The following is an 18,953-nucleotide window of genomic DNA, read 5'->3' as shown; positions in this document are numbered from 1 at the left end:
GACTAGCTGACCTGGAATGTCCAGAAGTGCCTGCCAGCCTATACACACACATATGCCTGTGTGTCAGGAACCTTACCTTATGGAATCGGATGACTGGCTCAGGATGGATGCGGATGATGTGCAGACACCAACGATATCCCTGAAGAAGCTGTGCAAACAAGCGGAGGAAGACAGCTCGGATCTCCTTATCCTGCAAACAGGGAAGGACAGCATGATTACACACAAGAGTGGCAGCAGCTGCTGAATAGGGCAAAAAACCCAGCAGAGAGATTGCAGAGGAAAAAGGATATGGTAGACTGGAATCACTGTGCTATTTTCTCTTCACAGCCTCTCTTACACAGCACACAGAGGAGAAAGGTATTTTCAGGGCCCAGAGCTGTCATGAGTTTTGCGGAAGGGCCCAAAAGGCAGGTATCAACTTCCAGTTCCTGTTCCAGCACAGAAGTAGAACAGGCAACCCCCTGTCCAAAGACCTATTATCGGAATGGCAATGGTGGCTTCCAGGTCAGAATATAAATGGAGCTGTGGCCTCATTGTCTTGGGAGTAATGTGCTGTACCTCTTAACCTTGGAGAATCAGAAATACTTGAGATGGAGAAAAGCCTGAAATCTTGGTTGTTTACTCCATGCCCAAAGAACAGGGTGTCCAGCAGAAATGGCAGCCCTCTTAGGGGACGTTCCCCCAGTCCCTCCCTTAGAAGCATGCTCCTATTTGCCTTCCTTTTCCTGCTTCCACTCACCTGCATTTTGAGAGAGGAGGCAGAAACTGTCGAAGGGGGGAATGCGAGATCTGCCACCTCCAACTCTGGGTCCAACACCTGCACAAACAAGGCACAAAGCGTGCTCAGACCTTGGCCCAGGGGAATCTCTATGTTCACAGGAGGAAAAAGTGAAGAATCATTCTCCAAAAATACAAGGCCCACAGATAAGGTCTGAGAGGCTTAGAAACAAAACCTAGAGGATTGAGCTAGACCAGATACCATGCTCCTAAAACACTCTCTGCCATACAAGGGAATCATTAAGGCTTGACTTCACTCCATGAATCCTAGTGTCACAGAGAGCCCCAGAAAGAACAGCTTGGTGAGCTGCAGGGCAACTTGAAAGTGAAGATCTCCCTATCTGCATGCCATTCTATCACAGCTGGGGAAACATATGTCATATGCAAGAGCTAAGAGCTCAGTATTCAAAAGCACAGCAAGGTAGTGACCCCAGGGGGCACAAGTGTGACAGGAATCCCCCACACCTCTCGAACACACACCAATTTGCAATAGTCATGGGGAAAAAGCTCTCTAAGCCATAGAGCAATTTGTTCAGTTTTACCATCCCAGGCATGCACTCACACAGCTAGCAGTCTCTGGGAATATACTAGCAGCCGGAAAAGCAGCTTCAGGGCTGCAGCTGCTTCCTGTCCATAGACTGGGAGCTAGCCACCTGATTCCCAGAAACCTTTGGCAGAAGTGGCACTCGTCCCTAGCACTGTTGTGTGCCAAAGGCCATCAGGGTCATGCATGGTCTCATGTGATATAGTCAGGATGCTGAGACATGGACCTTTGCTCTCTAAGGGAGTCCCAGACTCCACTGTGACTGTCAAGCTGTCCTATTCACAGCTAGCCTCTGAAACATGGGTCAGTTCCTGAGGTGTTCACACCCTGCAGATGTGGGGAAAAGCTGCAGCACTTACCATGGAGAGGGCTTCCCGAGTCTGTTGGAGCAGAGGTTCAGGGAGTAGGGAGATATGTACACACTCAGGGACATTCACTGTCCCACCATCCAGGTCTGCGATAACAACATCCAGCTGAAAATGGCAGGACAGGCATGAGAAAAGGCCAGGATTTCTGAAACACTCTCCCTACCATCTCCTGGTTGGGCAACTGAGAACTAGGAAGAGGGATAAGCCCAATTTAGAAGAGGAAGATTTGGAGAGCAGTATCTCCAAATTTGGAGCTCTTCTCCATCTTCTGTTAGCTCAGAGCACTCTAGTCTCTCTAGTCTTTGATAGTTATTTTCTCTTATTGACTGCTACCATATCCAAACATTTGTTAATACACAAGTTAAAGAAAGAATCCATCAATCTGCAGTGAAGGCAGCAACTTGTATAAGAGCCCACTACAATGCCACAGAGTAATCCAGAGGCAAGCCAGTACATCAGACTGAAAGGAGAGCAGAGGGAAGGAAAATCTGGCAGAAGAGTGATGCTCTCAGGTTTATCCAGATGGAGAAGGCCATCAGACCTATTGTAATTTTTTGGAATAAGATTTGTCTCTCAGGTGAGAAGTACACACAGCACTTCATCAGATTGAGAGAGAAATCTCATGGAGAAAATTCAAACATCAATGCCAGACCAAAAACTTAAACCACTCTGCTTAATCAAAATTTCATTTTTCAATTTGGGCAGAAGGCTGCACATTAGCTTGCTTTAGTTTAGAACAGACTCATCATGCTTTGATTTAGTTCCATTTCTAAACTGAAGTTTTAATATTCAAGCAAAAACATAGCCTCCTGGACCAACATCACTAGCTGAGTTTCAAAATCAAATACTTGGTTAACCCCAGACACTCCTATGTAGATACTGTAGACCTAAAACTTGACAAAGCACAGCCCTAGCCAACGTTGCTTGGTTTGTGTGGCATGTCTGGATTGTAGCCTGAGGTGGCTGGCCTGAACAAGCACACCGTGTGCAAACTGGGTGTGTTTAGCTTAGTGCCCCAGGCCTTTTTTAGGGGTAAATTTCTATTCTGAGACTGTTGGCATATGACCCCTGCTTCATCCTCTGGACCATTCTTCCTCCTAGCACACAGGACAGGAGTACACAGAGCCTCACCAGTTCCTGGGTCTCTGACTGGAAGATGGAGTGGACTCCGATAATGAAGGGTGTTGGCGTGCTCAGTACCTCAAGGAGCTGTGCAGGCAAGATGGGCACGTACGTGAAACTGCAACCAAAGAATAGCATCACTGCAGCCAATTGAGTCCCGGTCTACCCAGCTGCTCTTTCCTATACCCAACCTTTCCTGCTGAATGGAGCCTACCACAAAGCCTGCTCAACATGCAATGTGCTCTCTCTGCTGGAAGAAGCACCAGTCATTGTTCCAGAACTAGCTTTAAATGGTAGGAGGAGAAGGAACGGCAAACAAGTCAGCCCTGAAACCCAGCCTTCGCTCCTTCCAAGGGTCAGCTGACGATCCCTCATCTGAAGGGCGAAGGTCGGGGATGACTATGTTCTCAAGAGAGCAGGCTTTCAAGCTGTCACTATCAGCCCTCAAACCAATATGCATCTCACAGCCATGCAAGGTTTCTGGGTACCTGCAGTCACCAACTATGATCATTCTCTGGCCCTGGAGTTACACTGCAAGTCTGATCAACAGAAAGATTTCCAGCAGTTTAATTTCAAAAGAAAGCTTTCTTTGGAATACAAATAGCCTTTCTGCAGCCTGAGGAACCAGTGTGGAACCAGCGTGACAGGAGCTGACAGCAACAATAGCATGTCCATCTCAACTGTCCTACTTGGGAGACGTGCAAATAGTTCCAGTAGTGGCCAGTATACATGCTGGAGCCCTCCATCCCTGTCTGGGCCCCACTGGTCAACAGTATCAACATCTCCTACAGGACAGGGTGAGCAGGCTGCCAGTCATCCTGAAGGAGTCACTGTGGTGGCTTGGCCACCACCACTGACCCATTAACAAAAGCCCTGTATGCATGGGCCTCTTTTGAGGGAGAAGAGAATTTGCAACAGTGGTTTCTGGAAGCCTCCAAGTTTCCAGTAACCTATTCAGTAAGACTTCATGCCTGAGGCTGGGACTGAAGACTTCCAGCAGAAGCTGTGTACTGAGGCTCTGTGTTCTGCTCAGGCTGCAATGGGGAGGAGAAAGAAGGGAAAGGGGACAGATTCTGAAGACCTAAGCATTTCTGGCCTCTTTCATATACATGATGGAGCGATCTGCAAGACCAGACCCCACCAGCCTGACATGGCAGCCTCCCTCCCTCCCTAAAGAGTTGCAACAGCTGGGAATAATTCATGCCAGTAGCAACTCGAGCTAAAAAAGACACTGCCAATAATGCCTCATGCCCTGCTTCCCATTGCTAGAGCCCAGATTTTACCTCAGAAAAGAAGGAGGCAAAGAGAGGAAGGTTCAATACTCCTTTGCTGCTGTGAATATATTCCAGAATTTCACTGCTGCACAAGCCAAAGGGCTTCAGGAAAGGAGCTTTCAGCACAGCAAGAGAAAGTGTCCTTCAAGGTGCCATAATATCACCTTTCCCTTACCTGTCCCTTTACTGGCTGTGCCCAAAATGTAGTTATCAGACATACTAGCTAGTACATAAAGGCATGAAGCAAGGAAGAGGCAAAACAAACAACACAAGCTTGACTTGTAGTTGCATCCCTAGCTGACCCCTAGCTTTGCTGTTTGCTATCCAAGGGGTTGAGGGAATGGTGATGTTCCCTCACCTGTACTTGAGGGGGAACATAAGTGCAAGTAGAGCTCGGCAGGCATCAGTGAGCCTCTGGTAACTGCTGGAGAGAAACAGGATCTTGTGTTCAGTAAGTGCTGCACAGAAGAGATACAGCACATTGGTGATCCCTGGAGAGAAAGGGCAGAGAAGAGCACTCAAAAAAGAGAGTTCCTGTCATGCACCCAACCAGAGATCTGCCCAAATCCCACCCATGATTGGATCCGACTCCAGCAACAACCCCAGTCCTCTTTGACTTTCCGTCTCCACATTCTGTATAATAAAGGAGTTCAGTATCTTGCCAGAGAGCAACTTCTGGGTTGTCCAAGAACTTGCTCCCCCACAGAAGCCTCTCTTTCTAAAGAGAGATTCAAGAGCTTTGCTTAAGCTGCAAATATCCTTTAATCAGAAGGCATGAAGACAACTGCAACACACCTCCCCACGCTCATTCTTGCCTGTCAGGCACCTCAGCTGTTTCTCACAAGACCTAGCCACACCTCTACTCTGGAGCCACAGGAGAGCTGCCAGTCAGTCTCCCCTGCCTTCCTGGGAAAGGGAAGGCAAAGCAAGGCCAGGGGAGAGGTTCAGTCTCATGTGGTTGCAGCTGGAACAAAGCCCTAAACTGACAAACCAAGCTCAGGAGCATGGTGGGAAACTATGCGCAGGAAACACTAGCCCAGAAGTTGGCCTGCTGGTTTTAGCACTTGACCTGATGAGAAGGAGATGGGAGGAAAAAGTCTCACCAAGCTGCCGGAAGAGCAGGGCCACGCTGCAGCTGCTGACAGGAAGCGAGTCATTGATGGGTGTCTGGATCACCTGCCTGTCCCCTGCTCCTAGAGAGATTGTCCTCTGCAAGAGACAAGACACAGACACGATCATTGGGATTCCACCCAAACAACGGGTGGGTGCAAGCACCGAGAGCGAGGCAACTCCCCTGCTACCTCTACAAGCCAGGAGCAGCCAGAATCCTCTCTGGTGCAGAGGACCAGGAATATACCATGACCTCAGCACAATCCTCCTATGGAAGGAGGCAGCCTACCATGACACACTGTCTCACAGTGACATGGCTGGAGCAAGATTGCTCCAGGAAGAGGGAAGAGTGCCCTGCAAACAAGCTGACACACATCACATGCTTGACTTGGGGTCACGTGCGGAGTTCAGACTAAGGGAAGGAATTAATTCTGCTGAAACAAAGTACTCCCAAGCAGCATGAGCAACCCCTTGGTGACTGGCAGAAAGAACACAGAAAATAGTGAGTATATTACTTGTACTGTAATATAGCACACGAGGACTCTCTAGGACCTCAAAACCAGAGAGGAACCGTTTGCCTGTGCCATATACAGCTAGTAGAGCCAGGTAAATGGAGCAGCACCAGTTTTGCCATTAACACTCTGCAGCGTCTCAGGTTAGACAGTGCCTTATCCTAGTACAGTGTGAAGAGATGCCATCTGGCTCCTGGCTGAGGCTAGACAGACTGGGCACAGCCTTATTTCCTTCTCCCCATTTTTTTTTTTTTTTAAGAAAAAACCCTAAACTCATTCTAAAGCCTCATGTCCTCCTCCTCTGTCTGTTGTAGAGGCCTGGGCAGTCTCAGATTACTGACCCTATTCTTGTCTCTCTACACTTCTCTGCGGAAAACACTCCATTGGAATAGAAGGTTTTGCCAGGCAATCCACCTCTTTGCTCAGCCTCCTGAAGGCAAGGAAAGCTCCATCTCATGCTAGTGCAACAATCTAGAACTCTACCTCTACAAGTCTTCTTCTGATCAGAAAAGAAGAAAACATCCCCAGCCTGATCTTTGAGAATGCCAGCAGACTGCTTTTTCACAGTCCTCTGGAGAACATACACTGAAGCAAATGGAGCATGGCCAATTTGCTGCAGGGCAGGAGCGTCTTCCCCTCTTGCCCCCTTTCCCTCCCACAGCCCATATGTATGTTCCCTGTTCACAGCAATGCAACACACAAAGCCACACACACAAACCCAAGGGTGCTTTAACTCAGGTGACCAGTGGCCATCTGAGTGGCCTCCCATTCCCGGGGTGAGGAAATGACATTGCTCTGCTAGCTGCAGGTGCTGCAGCATGTGCAACCCTTGAGCCTTCTCAAAAGAAAGGGGCTACTAATGAGGAGAGAGACCCAATGAAAGAAAAGGTGTGCGTACCACTGCTTCGTCGTCCGTGTCAGGCTGAGATAGAGACAGACAGAGATAGCACAATCAGTTAGAAACACACAAACACAGCTAGACAATAGGGAAAAACATACACACACACACACAAACCAACAACAAGCAGAGACCAGCACTCTCAGAGGAGGAGAGATGCAAATAGACAAGCAAAAGCAATAATTTCTACACTGAAAAAGAGCTTTCGGACACAGCAGGAGAACAGGTAAAGCAAAGGAAGGGAAGTGCCACCAACAAATTGTCCTTTCCATAACATACTACTTGTTCCCATAGCACAGATCCTGCAAGAACTGGGAGAGAACAAAAGATTATGCCAAAAAAATGGTCACTGAGCCAGAGCAGCTTGAAAAGTCTCCCTGGTTTGAACAGCCTCTCCTCTTCTTTACTGCTGTTTACTGCTGCTCCACCTAGGAAGGACCAGATGGAGTCAGACAGAACTAGGCAGATCCTGCAAGAGAGCTGTTCCTCTCCCTTCAGTCAGAGCAAACCTAGGATGCGTGGCATACTGTCACAGCTTCATGGGTTTGAATAGTATCTTGCTTTCTTCTCTGAAAGACTCATCTGACTGGTGTAACACACTCTCCTGCAAATAAGGCCCACTGCTGGACCCTCCCAGGACTTGCATAATTAAAGGAAGTGCCAAACTTACAGCGACCATGAAGCCTGCTTGAGGGGTATCATTTCTGCTGCACAGAAAGCACTTCTTCAAGCAGCTTGCCCTGATACACATGGTCAGGACAGCAGCCTTCCCCTTGGTGCTAAGAACCTCAGTGGCAGAAGAATCCTTCTCAGTATCTGGGTACCAAGAAACCATAGTGCTGCCCACAGCCTTGCAAAGCTTTTTCACTGGGTGTAGCTTGGGTGTGAAAAAATTAGGCAGTATTTTGAGCTGAGGGAACCAGAGCTCAGCTCACAGTGAAACCACTGCAAGAGACAAGTGCCCTATCAACAGTTATTTTCCAGGTGTTAGAATGGCATAAGAGCTCCAGTGATTAAACCATCTCTGAATACTTCCTGCCAAAGGGTCCAGCTGAGCTCTTTCCACTTCTGTCATCTCCAAGCCCGCTTCAACTAGTCCCTCTTTACCCATCTGCTGCTCACATAAGTGGGACTGCAGCCCAGCTGACCTTCCTAGAGCAGGAGGAGGAGTGCTACAAGGAACACATGACTCAGGATAAAAACAGGAGGGGTTTTTTTTATGGTCTCAGTTCTGCGCACAAGCAAGGCTGTTACTCCTCAAACCCTGCCCAGCAATCAGAGATGTTGGCCACGCACATGCACAAGGCAGTGATTTGAGTAGAGCATTCCAGGCTGCTCATCTAGCAAACATTAGCCTTACCTGGCCTATCTCCTTAGAGCTGACTTGTCCCAGCTCTCACAGATGGCCTGTGACCACTTGGCTCTGGAGTAGCTCTCCATGCAATTAGATAGGCCTGAATGGAGGAGTAAGACCTCCATGATGCAGGAATGTCCAGAGACCATGGCAATTGTTTTCACAGATACATCTGTGAATACACAAGCCAGCTGGTGGCCAAGCCACCCAGTACTCCCTCCTGAAGGGAGACAAAAGAAGGCTGCCTCATCAAGGCAAGTTGTAGTTAAGCGAAACAGCAATATCTTCTCAGCTGATCCAAGAGCTGAGCCGCTCCAGATCACACAGGTTTGCTGTTCCTACTTTTAGGTATTCGGGAAGGCACTGCCTGCACTAGTCAAGCACTTGCCAGTAGCAGTGCACTGCAGCAGCTCCTCAGTAGCCACTGCTCTGAGCCAGATTCTGCCCACAAGCCAAATCAGCCTTACTCAGTTCATCCCAGCACAGAACTAGAATAAAGTTGAAAGGAACACTCTGCTTTGACACACTCAGGTTTGTTGGAGCTGCTTAAGTCTTGTTTGAAGCAGAAGCAAGGAGAGATAAGAGAGGAACTGGGCAGGCTACCCACCTGAGCTCCCCCTGTGATGGGGATGGTGCACGTCAGGAGATTCCCAATGACATTCTCCAGGGACACACTCAGTCCATCCACATAAATGGTGTAAATCAAACCAAGGCTGTTCTGGAGAGGCAAGCAGAGCACAGTTGAGCATCACAGCAAGAAGCAGATATGTGTAGGAGCAGCTGGAAAGGCCCGTCAATATGAAACAGTTGCATGGTGGGGCCGTAAGTGTTTCTCTCCAAACAGAAACACATCCCGTGACAGTCAGTTCTTGGGTGCAGTGCTTCAGGTTTTCCCTCCTGAACTTTTCACAATCAGTTTCTCAACAGTGACAGGATACTTAGCATTTGTTCCATTTGCTACCAGCCACCATCACTTTCCCATCCTAACACTGACATCACCCGAGACATTCCCAGACGTATCCAGACTAGCACAATATCCAACAGGCTGACACTCAGCATGAACAAACTGGAAAGATTTCAAAAGCTCCATTGGTAGAGGTAACTGAACACAGCTAGACTTCTCCAGCATCCCGTAAGTACTCCCAGCGCCTGCAGATTTACATCAAGTCTCACTGAAAACTCTGAACAATGGATGAGGAGGAGTCCCAGTTCTACTTTGAAAGCTTTTTGAGACACCCTGGCCATACCCTGCTCTTCTTGCTGTCTGCCCTCCTGGTGTATTCGGAAGGCAACATCAGGCCAACAAAGAAGAAATTAAATTTAAGTGTAAAAACATGGGGAGGTGCTGTCCTTTGCTGGGATGTGAAAAAGCCACTACAATACAGAGTGAATGAGGAATTTGCATTCAAAGCACCTTTCATCTTTTCTAAACCCTCTCCCCCTGCCAGTGAACAATAGAAACAACACAGGTAGTGAGCCTTTGGAGAAAACAAGCCAAGCAGGCTACTGTATGCTGGAATAACCAAGAAAAAAGCAAGCTCCCGCTGCTGCATGTCCATGAACACATGCTGCTTTGTCTAGGCACTCAACAAGGGAAGCAGAGATCATGGCTTGAGGAAAGGTGAACTCTAGCCAGGTCCCAAACGGAAGATCTGGTGTAGCTTGCCTCTCTTTCTTGAGCATTGAAGACTGTTCCAGCTTCAGAAGGATGTATGACATATATAGCCTAACATCTGGTTGCCAGGGGTGAATATTCTTGGTCTAACATATGTACAGCCTGATCTCATCTTGAATAAAAGGCATTCTCTCAGTCTAGCATCAAGCTGACCAAGAGGATGAACAGGCCTAGGTCTAGGGCTATATACAGACCTAATCAGGAAAGAGAAAGAAATAAAACATGAGGATTGTGCTGGGGAAGTAACAGGCTGCACTCCAGACCATGAGGCAGAATTTTCACCCACTACCCTTTTGCCGCAATTTGAGCAACAAATATCCTATCTCTTGCCGCAATCTGAACCTGAAAACAGGGGTGTTTCTGCTTTCCTCAAGCAGTTCAAAGGTGTGACACACCCATTGCTATGGAATAAACAATCCAACTTCCACAGCTGCTTAAGTCAGAGATCTTCTTAAAGCTTCCTACTGTAATTTCTTATCTTCTGATCACAGCTAAAGGAGGGAATAATGCAAGACCCAAACCAACACAAGTCTAGTACTCTTATCACTAATCTGCTCCCCAAAAAATCACTCAGCTGAATAACTCAAGCAGCTGAGCCATGAAATCATGCAGCCAAATGAGCAACACAAACATTACTCAGCCTCCTAACAAAAACGGCCAATGAAAAAGAGCGGTCAGGTACACAAAGGCTGAAAGATGCTGGGAACCATTTCAATGAAGTCTCCAGCGGGAAAACCCTTGCAGGAAATGTCTTTCTTTTACAACATGTTAGCAAATCCACTTTCAATCCAAAGACATACCCAAGTGTCACATGGTTTTGCCCAGCAGGACAGTGGTAGTCACTGTAGCCTGGCCTCCCCTCAGACTCCAGAAAAGGTACAGCTCCAGAGAACCCACACTTTAGAGAATTTCAGCACCACAGAAGGCAAGATATGGCAAATCTCGCCCCACTTAAGACTGTATGATGCAACTGTTTGCAACAAGGGAAACGGACTTGATGATCCGGACTCATTTCCATTCTTACACTCCTTTCTATCCTGGTCTTGTTGCTCTGGCTTGCTGTAAAGAGGTTGCTGTTTTTAAATTACCTGATTCATCCTATCAGTCAAAATGGGCTTGATTTGTGCTCAACTTTCCCAGTAAAATACTTAAGGTCTTCCCTTACAGGGTATGAACACAACTCTTTGCTTCCAGTGTTCGTAAGTCTTCCATTTTCAGGTTGGACAAGAGTTACAGACATTAAGAGAGAGCTCAAGCATCTACCCCAGGTAAGCAATACATTTCTAAACATATCGCATCAGGAGCGGGGAGTCCAAGAATGTGTTAATGAGAACAGCGTAGAAACACTGCAATTCCCTGAAATGTCTGCAAGTCCCAGTGCTGTTGGAAAAGACAGATAGCCTAGCCTAAGGCCTCATAGATTTTTCAGTTAGGGTCTCTCTAATTTTATACTTCCTTGGCTTACGTTAGAACAGAACAATACATTGCTGACCAACACATGACACTGAAGCCAGAAGTTTTTTTCTGAAGCAGCTCTAGGCAAGAGAATGGAGAGGTTTTTTTTTCCTCCTGCCATTTACTAGTGTCTTGAGTGGGCTGCAACTGAACACTGACAAAATAACATGTGCTCCCAATCAGAGTAGGTCTCTACGCAAGAGGGTCAACATTGCGGCAATTACACAGAAGCGATATCCTGGTAGTGGGAGGGAAAAAAGAACGACACAGCGTAGCCTGTAGGAAGCTAATAGTCTCCATCAAGCCCAGTATCTGGGTCATGGGGCAACCTGGCTGTGGATTCATTGTAAATGCCAGATGGACTCTGCATTAGGACCAAGAGCTCAAACCAAGAACACCAATAATGCAGCTAGTCCCCTCAGGCTTGAGGACCATGCCCGCACACCTGCTCCAGCTGGAGAGCTACTGACACAATACGCATAGTTTTGTAAATAAGCCAGCTTGCAGCCTGTGCCTTCCCAAACCTTTTACAGACACATAATGGAGCAAGTTTGAAGAATATAAAGATGTCAAAGATAAAGAACAGGCTGTTCTTCATAGTTTTTGTACGAACAAAATCAGGTCAAGGCCACCAGCTGCCTGGCGTGGGTCAGTCCTAGGCTTGCCGTTCTGCAGCCAGATGGTTCATGTTTAGTGTGCAGTTGTTGATACCAACTCATGCAGCCCTCAGCTGCTGGCCTGGAACACAAAGACCAGGCTAGAGACAGACCTGTTTTCCCACAAGGTGCTGCTGTCAGTGTGCTCTTATAGTTCATATTCCTGGAAGTGGAATAACTGGCTCCTGGTTGTTCCCAGAACCAAAGGTATTCACTCATGGAACTCTCCTCTATCTCCCCCAAGTACAGGCTCTCTTCCTCCCTTTTCCCAAAGCAGTAGCGCATTTCAGACTTACCCGGAACACCTCAGCATGGTCCAGGCGTGACACCAGCACCAAGCTTTTGGGAGCAAAGAGCTGTGCGGGTTGAATAGGAGATGATGACTCTTCTTCTTCCTCCTCCCCTTCACCATTCCTCGAGTGACTCTGAGGCTAGGGAGGGACACAGTCCAGCCACAAATCAAGGTTAGCAAAACGATACACTTTTCCCTCCTCCCAAACTTCTGACTGACATTAGGGCCTGGGATTCCTCCAATAAGGAGAAACCAGGAACAATTGGCCAAAGCAGAAGGTAACCGGATGCTTTTTAATGAGTTTTGCTGACTATCCTTCTCCCATATGCTTTTCACAGACACTCCCCACTACATCTGGCAGCCTACAATACCTGTGTGCTCTCGACGGCCTCCCAGAAAGTGAAGCAGGCACAGTAATGCCGTTCTGAGTTGATGTCAGTCAGCACAGCGACAAAGAAGGTGGGGGGATTCCTTTCTGTGAAGAGCTGCCAACCACTGGGCTGGCAGAACTGCAAGAGACAACAGGGACTGTGGTCAGATGGAGGTGGTCAAAGGAGCTGCTAACTGCCCCCTGTCTCTCCCCTTCATTCCCCGTTCCCCAGTTCCCCCTTATCAGTTAGGTGGCAAGTGCCAAGAACTCTGATGGGCTTGCGAATGTACAAATAAACCACCAGCCTGCTGATTCATGAGGGCAAGGAGCTCGGTGTCATAACACATCACCACCACCCTAATGATTACAGGATGCACAGGGAAATACAGCTCTGCAATCTTCACCTGCATACACTGCGGCACCCACAGCAGCCACGGTCTAGGAGGAAGTACTGGCCAGAATTTCCCTTCTGCCACTGTAAAAGGATCCTGAACAAGCAGCTTCACCTCCTCTTGCTAGGGAGAGCAGGTACTCTTTGGAGAAGCCCGAACCAGAGGAAGGAAGATGGGACGCCCTGGCTGAGCAGAAGCACCTGCTACCATTCTGCATCCCTGCACTTGTCTTCAGAGAACTGCAAGTGCTCAACTGGCCACAAGGGCCTCGAAGAGCTGCTCTGTGGCTTGGAAGCAGCACAAGATCCAGGGGGTGCGGCTATTTCTTGGAGGCAATGAAGCCTGCCCTTAACTGAACCAGCCTGGGCAAACAGAAGCAGACTCCCTCTTCCCTACAAGGTCTATGCAACCTATTCAAGGTGCTGGGCAGCTGCACGCAGGCACAAACAGCTGAAAGAAAAGGCAATTCTCTCCCAGGCCTCTCCTGTCTGGAAGCTGCTAGGCACAGAGGTAAGCTCCCCCAGGGGCAGCAGTCTGCTGGAAAACACACACCCTGCACCGCATGAACACCTCACTTCAGAGCAGGCTCTGAACACACAGTTTTATTGGTTTCGGGGGACTTTCCAAACACCCTTAAAGACCCAGAGGGTAATTCCAGACAGCAGTCTTAGAACTCCCCCTGGGGCTTCAGATGTCAAGGGATTTTTCTCTGCTTGCTCTCCTCATAGGAGAGCCTACATAGGCTACTAAATCCTATGGAAAATTACCAATATTTCAGGGCCCTTATTAAAACTGTGTTCCTCAGCATGGAACAGGGTGGCTCAGAAGCACCCTTCTGGGGCCTTGGTCTGATGAATTCTGAAGTCATGGTAACTTTAGCAAAACAGAGGCCAGAAGTAAGAGAGTACCAGGGCTAGACTGCAGGCCCTATCCTGTCAGTCTCTAAGCATATATACACATTGTGCTATGTGCTATACATCCCCCTCTCCTTTCTTATGTAATTTTAGGGTAGTCATGACTGTAATAGTCAGGAATCAGTCCCAGTACAAGAGCTCTGTTTTTTCTAGCTGCCCAAATATCACAGCAATAAGGAGGTGAGGAAAAAAGACTCACACGGCTGCTTTCCAGATTCTGCCACGTCCCCATAAACCTACATGCTACAGCCTCTCCTTCCTGCTGTCATTTCCAAAGCGACCTTCCTCTTACCTAGCTTCCCTATCAGCATGCACAGGGAAGATACGGCTCACCAGTTATCGGGTTAAGTACACAGCGTCATTCTCCCAGCAGAATGCCATTCCTTATTGGGCTCGACAATGAACCTTCCACTGTAGCTCATGGCTCTAAGCAAGCATTTCCTGGACGCTACCAAAACAACAAGACCAAAACATACCACGGCTACCTACCCTTGAGGAGTTTGCTTTCGGGTCGCGCTCAGTGCTTCCCCCATTACAGCATCCCACTAGGCTAGGATACACTAGACAACTGCAGTGGTTTAAGCCCTTCTCTGCAGAGGCAGAATAAGCCAGCTCTTTTCCTGATGCCAGGTGTCAAATGCGCTCATCTAGTGGCCAAAGAAACCCCACTGGCCGGAAACTCTGAGCACATCCTCGCCCCCTGAGAGGCACGGGCTCTGCTCCATTCCCAGGGGTAATGCTGCCTGCCGCCCCTGCACCTGCCTTCTGTGCTAGGGAACCTCTGCCTCCTTCCAAAGGTGACTTCTATAACATAGAATGCACAGTTGTTAAATAGGCTTAGAGAAACAACAGCGTGCAGGGCACGAGCCCATGCACACACCTGCAGCTCTTAAGGTTACAGTTCTGCTCAGGCCAAGCTATGGCTTGGCCATCTTCTTCCCCAGAAGCACAAACTCAGCAAGGGCCACAGGAGCCCACAACTCAGTCCCGCCATGGGAGATGCACAAGATCCCTGAACCCACCTGGACTCCAAGCAACAACTGTTTTGGGAGCTCTTCCTAAGAATGCTAGGAAACAGCAGGATAAGAAGCCAGCTTCCTAAAACTAGCACCTTCTGACAGCACAAGTCACTTCAAACAGTAGCAGACTATACCTTGTATCAGGTCATGCCACTGGGGTATGCAACCATGCCCCAGAGTCTCTTGCAGCCCAGTTCAAGTGCACTCAATATTCCTCAACTAATTAGTCCAACAGAAATCAACATAAAGCAGCCATGCAGTCTTAAAGTAGCAGGCATGTAGATGCTTAACTTCCATAACTGTTGCCTCATTCCAAGCCAGATCCTTTAGAAAGGACAAACATACCAATTAACACTCTGCATGAAAAATGGTGAGAGCTTATTTGAAGGTTAGAACAACAGCATCTCCCAGAATCAGCCTGACCACGACTGAGTGGTGGCAATGTGGAGCTCTGCAACCCTGAAAGTGCCACAATTAAAAGGAGAGAAAACTACAGACCTCCACCAAGTAAAATTCAAGATTTCTGGATTGCCACATGCAAGAGACAAGCTGTTCACTCCATGCCTTGTCCAAATTTGGATCTACGCTGGAATAATGCTGACCCTGTATTCATTTAGCCAGACACAGCATTTCCAACATTCTGCCCTTCAGCGCTATATGAACACAAAACCTGTGTTAACACAGTGACAACCATACAGTAACATTACACACTTCTGGGGCTCCACTCAGTTCTTTAGATGTGCTAGAGCTACTTTGCATAGCAAGCACTTCAGTAGAGTCAGCTCCGCTTGCAATCCAACTCAACAGTGCCAGATGCATGTGAAGAGCGAGTTTTCGAAAACCAGAAGAAGGTGGTGGTAATGGAAGTGACTGACCTTAATGGACTTACTGCCTCTCCCTACAGACATTCTTGGATACCCAAGCTGGGCAGCATCTAACCCTCTCTGGTGCAACAGCCCCTCTTTTATTTAGAAAAATAGCAGAGGAAGCCAGAGCAGAATACTAGCCTATGCAGACACTGCCTGGAGCAGCAGGAATCAGTTTTAGCAACAAAACCATCCTCTCATGACAATGTGTGTATGCCTGTCTGGCAAGACTTGTTTTCCACAACACTGCACTGATTAGCACTGCTTTACCATCTTTTAGTCTTCATCAGTCACATTTGTTATGGATCTTTCCCAAGATTGCAGGAATCAATTTCAGGGCATCCTGCCTATGATGACCCAAAACATTCTATTGATTATTTTAATCCACCGAATGTTAGGAAAGGGTAGGGTCTCCAAAATCCTGCAGCATTCTTGTGCTGAGCCTGGGAGGACACATGGAGCCACCACTCACAAATTTCCTGTTAGATAAGAAGCAGTCTGCTCCATTTCTTACCAAACCTTACACAGAAGTGTGACAGCAGCTCTTTTCTCTATTGAGTGTTGCTGAAACAACAGCTGGCTCTGTGAGCTTGTGCCAACACTCAAACTTCGCTGTAGGCAGCCAACCTGAATCTCTCAGCACCAGAGATGAACCGAAGATTTACTGGTCCAGATTAGAGTATTAGATGAAGCTCAGCTCAGCTACAATTACTTTACAAAAGCAAAGTGATAAAGTTTTTCTGCGAGCAATAGAGTCCACTACAGTCCCTTTGAAGTCTAAGATCTCTAGCTCAGGCCTCTAAAATCCACCACATCAAGCACTCCCTGCCAGAGCCAAGACTAATTGGAACATCCTCCTATATGGACCTCTGCTCAAGTTCCTCCAGTAATCAGGGAACAAATCTTGTACAAATCTGTTGCACCTTTAAGCAAGCAAGGAGACCGAAAGCTGCAAGCATGTAGACAAGCATGCTGTGATTAGAAAACAAAAGGATTTCACTGTTTTATCTTGGAGAGCTTCAGAAACGTTAATGGTCTTCAGTGCACAGAAACCAATAGAAAATGGCATAGATTGGCTCAGGTGCCAGTGCATGCTGGCAGAGACCAAAAGTTTATGGAGACTTACCTGTGCCCACTAGGCATGACGACACAATCTACAATACATGACAAACCTTGAGTGAAATTAAGACATGAGAAACACTGTGCTGCTTTAAGCAAATCTGTGGGTTTTCTGCTACAGAGGATATGAAGATGAATGGCATAGATTTTAAATGGAGAGGAGGAATTGTACTAATACACGCTACAGCCAAAGAAACTAGCAAGTATAACATACTGCAATACAGACTTACAACCACTAGATTTTGAAGGAATCTCCATTCCCAAAACACGCATGTAACTCAGTCACACCAGAGGCACTGAAATTCTGTAACTCTTTGAAGCAACAGCTATTAGTTACATCTGGAAGCAGGGCTCGCAGCAGTGATTTAGTTTGCAATACTACACAGGTTCTCATGCTAGCCCTAGGAGCTGGAGATCCTGCACCCTGAGTTTGCCTGCATCAGGCTAGCAAGGGCTGCAAACGCAGTCTACGACAGGCTTGGCTGCAGCAGTGGGAGTGGACAACTGTCCTCACCCTCTGCCATTTGGAGAAAAGGGATGCTGCAGAGGAAGAAAAAGTGTTTACATCCTATGACTCTAGAGCAGACTTCCATTCAAGAAATGAGATATTTCTAGTCGGAAATTCTTTCTGTCAGACTGTGAGCAAGAGCGGAAGCTAGAAATTTCTACAAACCAGAAAAACACATTCTTCCAGAAACAGCTGTTAAAAAGCAACACAGAAGAGATTACACTGTAATATAAAGCACTGAAAAATCTCTCAGGGTAGAAGTCCTTCTAATTTTTGAAAGTTCCTTTTCTTTTCAACCCTTTGTGCTGTTCACTCAAAATGCCTCCTGTCAACTTGTGGAAAGCCTTAGAGCCACCACACTGCTTCCCAATGGGACTAGAATTCAATTGTTTAAATTCCACAGATTTTTTGGCTGGACAGTCTGACCCTTGGGAAAAAAGCTTTCCTGTTTTTGGAACAGTTCCCGAGTCCCCTACAGACAACAAGGAAACACTAACCAGAAAAATAATATACATTTTTGCATCAGACAAAATACATAGCACATAAGAGACCAAAATTACACTGAGATTGCAGTGAGCATGTGATAGCAGGAAGAGTTAAACATCATGGCTGAGCCTGATGAACTTACCACATTTGTGGTAGGTATGTAGCACAGCTTAACAGCTATTAAGGTAACTGAAAATAGCAAAGCATCTGCGATAAGGCAAGAGGGCCAAACATGGGGATCACAAGGTGTATCCAGCCCTGACATGCTTCACTCCACAAGCTGGTTGATCCTGACCAAGGGTATGTCTGGTAAGCCTTCCTTTGACGGTATCAGCAGGGCATAGGGAGGGGACATGGCTTTCTGCTAAGTATGTCACACAGCTTTGGAAGGGTGTCATGGCATCTTGGTTTGCTTTAAGCACAGCCATAACCAATCTGAAAGTTCTCCAGCTCGCACCGCAAGACGGAGATGACAGCCATCTCTGGACAAGGCCAAGAAATGGCAAAGGCAGCTGAGGGCAGAACTCAGCCCAGACAGGCAACTGGAAATTGTTGCAGACCAGAATTCCAGAAAACAAGGACTACAAATAGCAAAGAGGGGAGAGATTAAACTGTCACCTAAGAAGGTCACTCCTGAACAACGTGCCTTGGACAGCAGAAGGTTGAGACCCAAAAGTTCCCTTCCAAATCTGCCTTTCTAGTCACTGGTGCCCTCTCCCAACAGCTCAACAAACACACTCAATCCCATCACCTCTCCTCCAGTCTGATCAGCTCTTCACCATGTGACTGCGAGCACATGCAGGATTTGGAGTTCTACTGCTGCTGCTCTGCAGCAGGAACTTGCCAGGACCAAGAAATGAGATGTTAGCTGGGCCACCAGCTACCAGTTTACCCAAAGCACTGCAAATGGACAACGCAAAGCCAGAGCTCCTAATGTACACTGTCCTGAATCTCTGTGATACTTCTGCTTTATTCTTAAGGAAATGAGCTCTCATGGTCAAGGCCCAGTGAGGCTTCATTTCAGTGATGCGCTGAGGAAATGCACAGAACTGGAAAGATAACCAAGTGGATTGTCCATTTCTACATCAGGTACCTGGGACTATCTAGACTAAAACAAGTTCTCTTGTCATAGATAAATAAATGCTCTTAGGCAAGTCCGGAACATGGATGACTCAGGTTGGGGCCCTGTTAGAACAGGGAGCTGCAATTGCTTTGCAACACCTAAAAGGCAGCAGAAAGGGC

At 47.5% G+C, this 18,953-nt stretch overlaps 1 protein-coding gene across 8 annotated transcripts in view; it reads right to left on the bottom strand.

Annotated features, from left to right (window-relative positions):
• The window catches only part of SBF1 (SET binding factor 1), a 102,169-nt gene that overhangs the window by 24,189 nt on the left and 59,027 nt on the right, over positions 1 to 18,953 (bottom strand). For 7 of the 8 annotated variants that reach the window (XM_062579334.1, XM_062579349.1, XM_062579363.1 and 4 more), the window contains exons 3-11: positions 12,409 to 12,546; positions 12,042 to 12,176; positions 8,567 to 8,677; positions 5,189 to 5,294; positions 4,444 to 4,576; positions 2,821 to 2,929; positions 1,681 to 1,794; positions 740 to 817; positions 77 to 190 (exon numbers count right to left, since the gene is read on the bottom strand). In XM_062579334.1, coding sequence (XP_062435318.1) covers positions 77 to 190; positions 740 to 817; positions 1,681 to 1,794; positions 2,821 to 2,929; positions 4,444 to 4,576; positions 5,189 to 5,294; positions 8,567 to 8,677; positions 12,042 to 12,176; positions 12,409 to 12,546 — 1,038 coding nt within the window. The remainder of the gene's footprint in view (positions 1 to 76; positions 191 to 739; positions 818 to 1,680; positions 1,795 to 2,820; positions 2,930 to 4,443; positions 4,577 to 5,188; positions 5,295 to 8,566; positions 8,678 to 12,041; positions 12,177 to 12,408; positions 12,547 to 18,953) is intronic. The other variant, XM_062579356.1, reaches the window with a different exon arrangement.

The sequence above is a fragment of the Rhea pennata genome, chromosome 1, assembly GCF_028389875.1.
Source record: "Rhea pennata isolate bPtePen1 chromosome 1, bPtePen1.pri, whole genome shotgun sequence".
NCBI classification, from domain to species: Eukaryota; Metazoa; Chordata; class Aves; order Rheiformes; family Rheidae; genus Rhea; species Rhea pennata.
The sequence above is the reverse complement of the archived record's forward strand: the minus strand, read 5'-3'. Positions and strand labels throughout refer to the sequence as shown.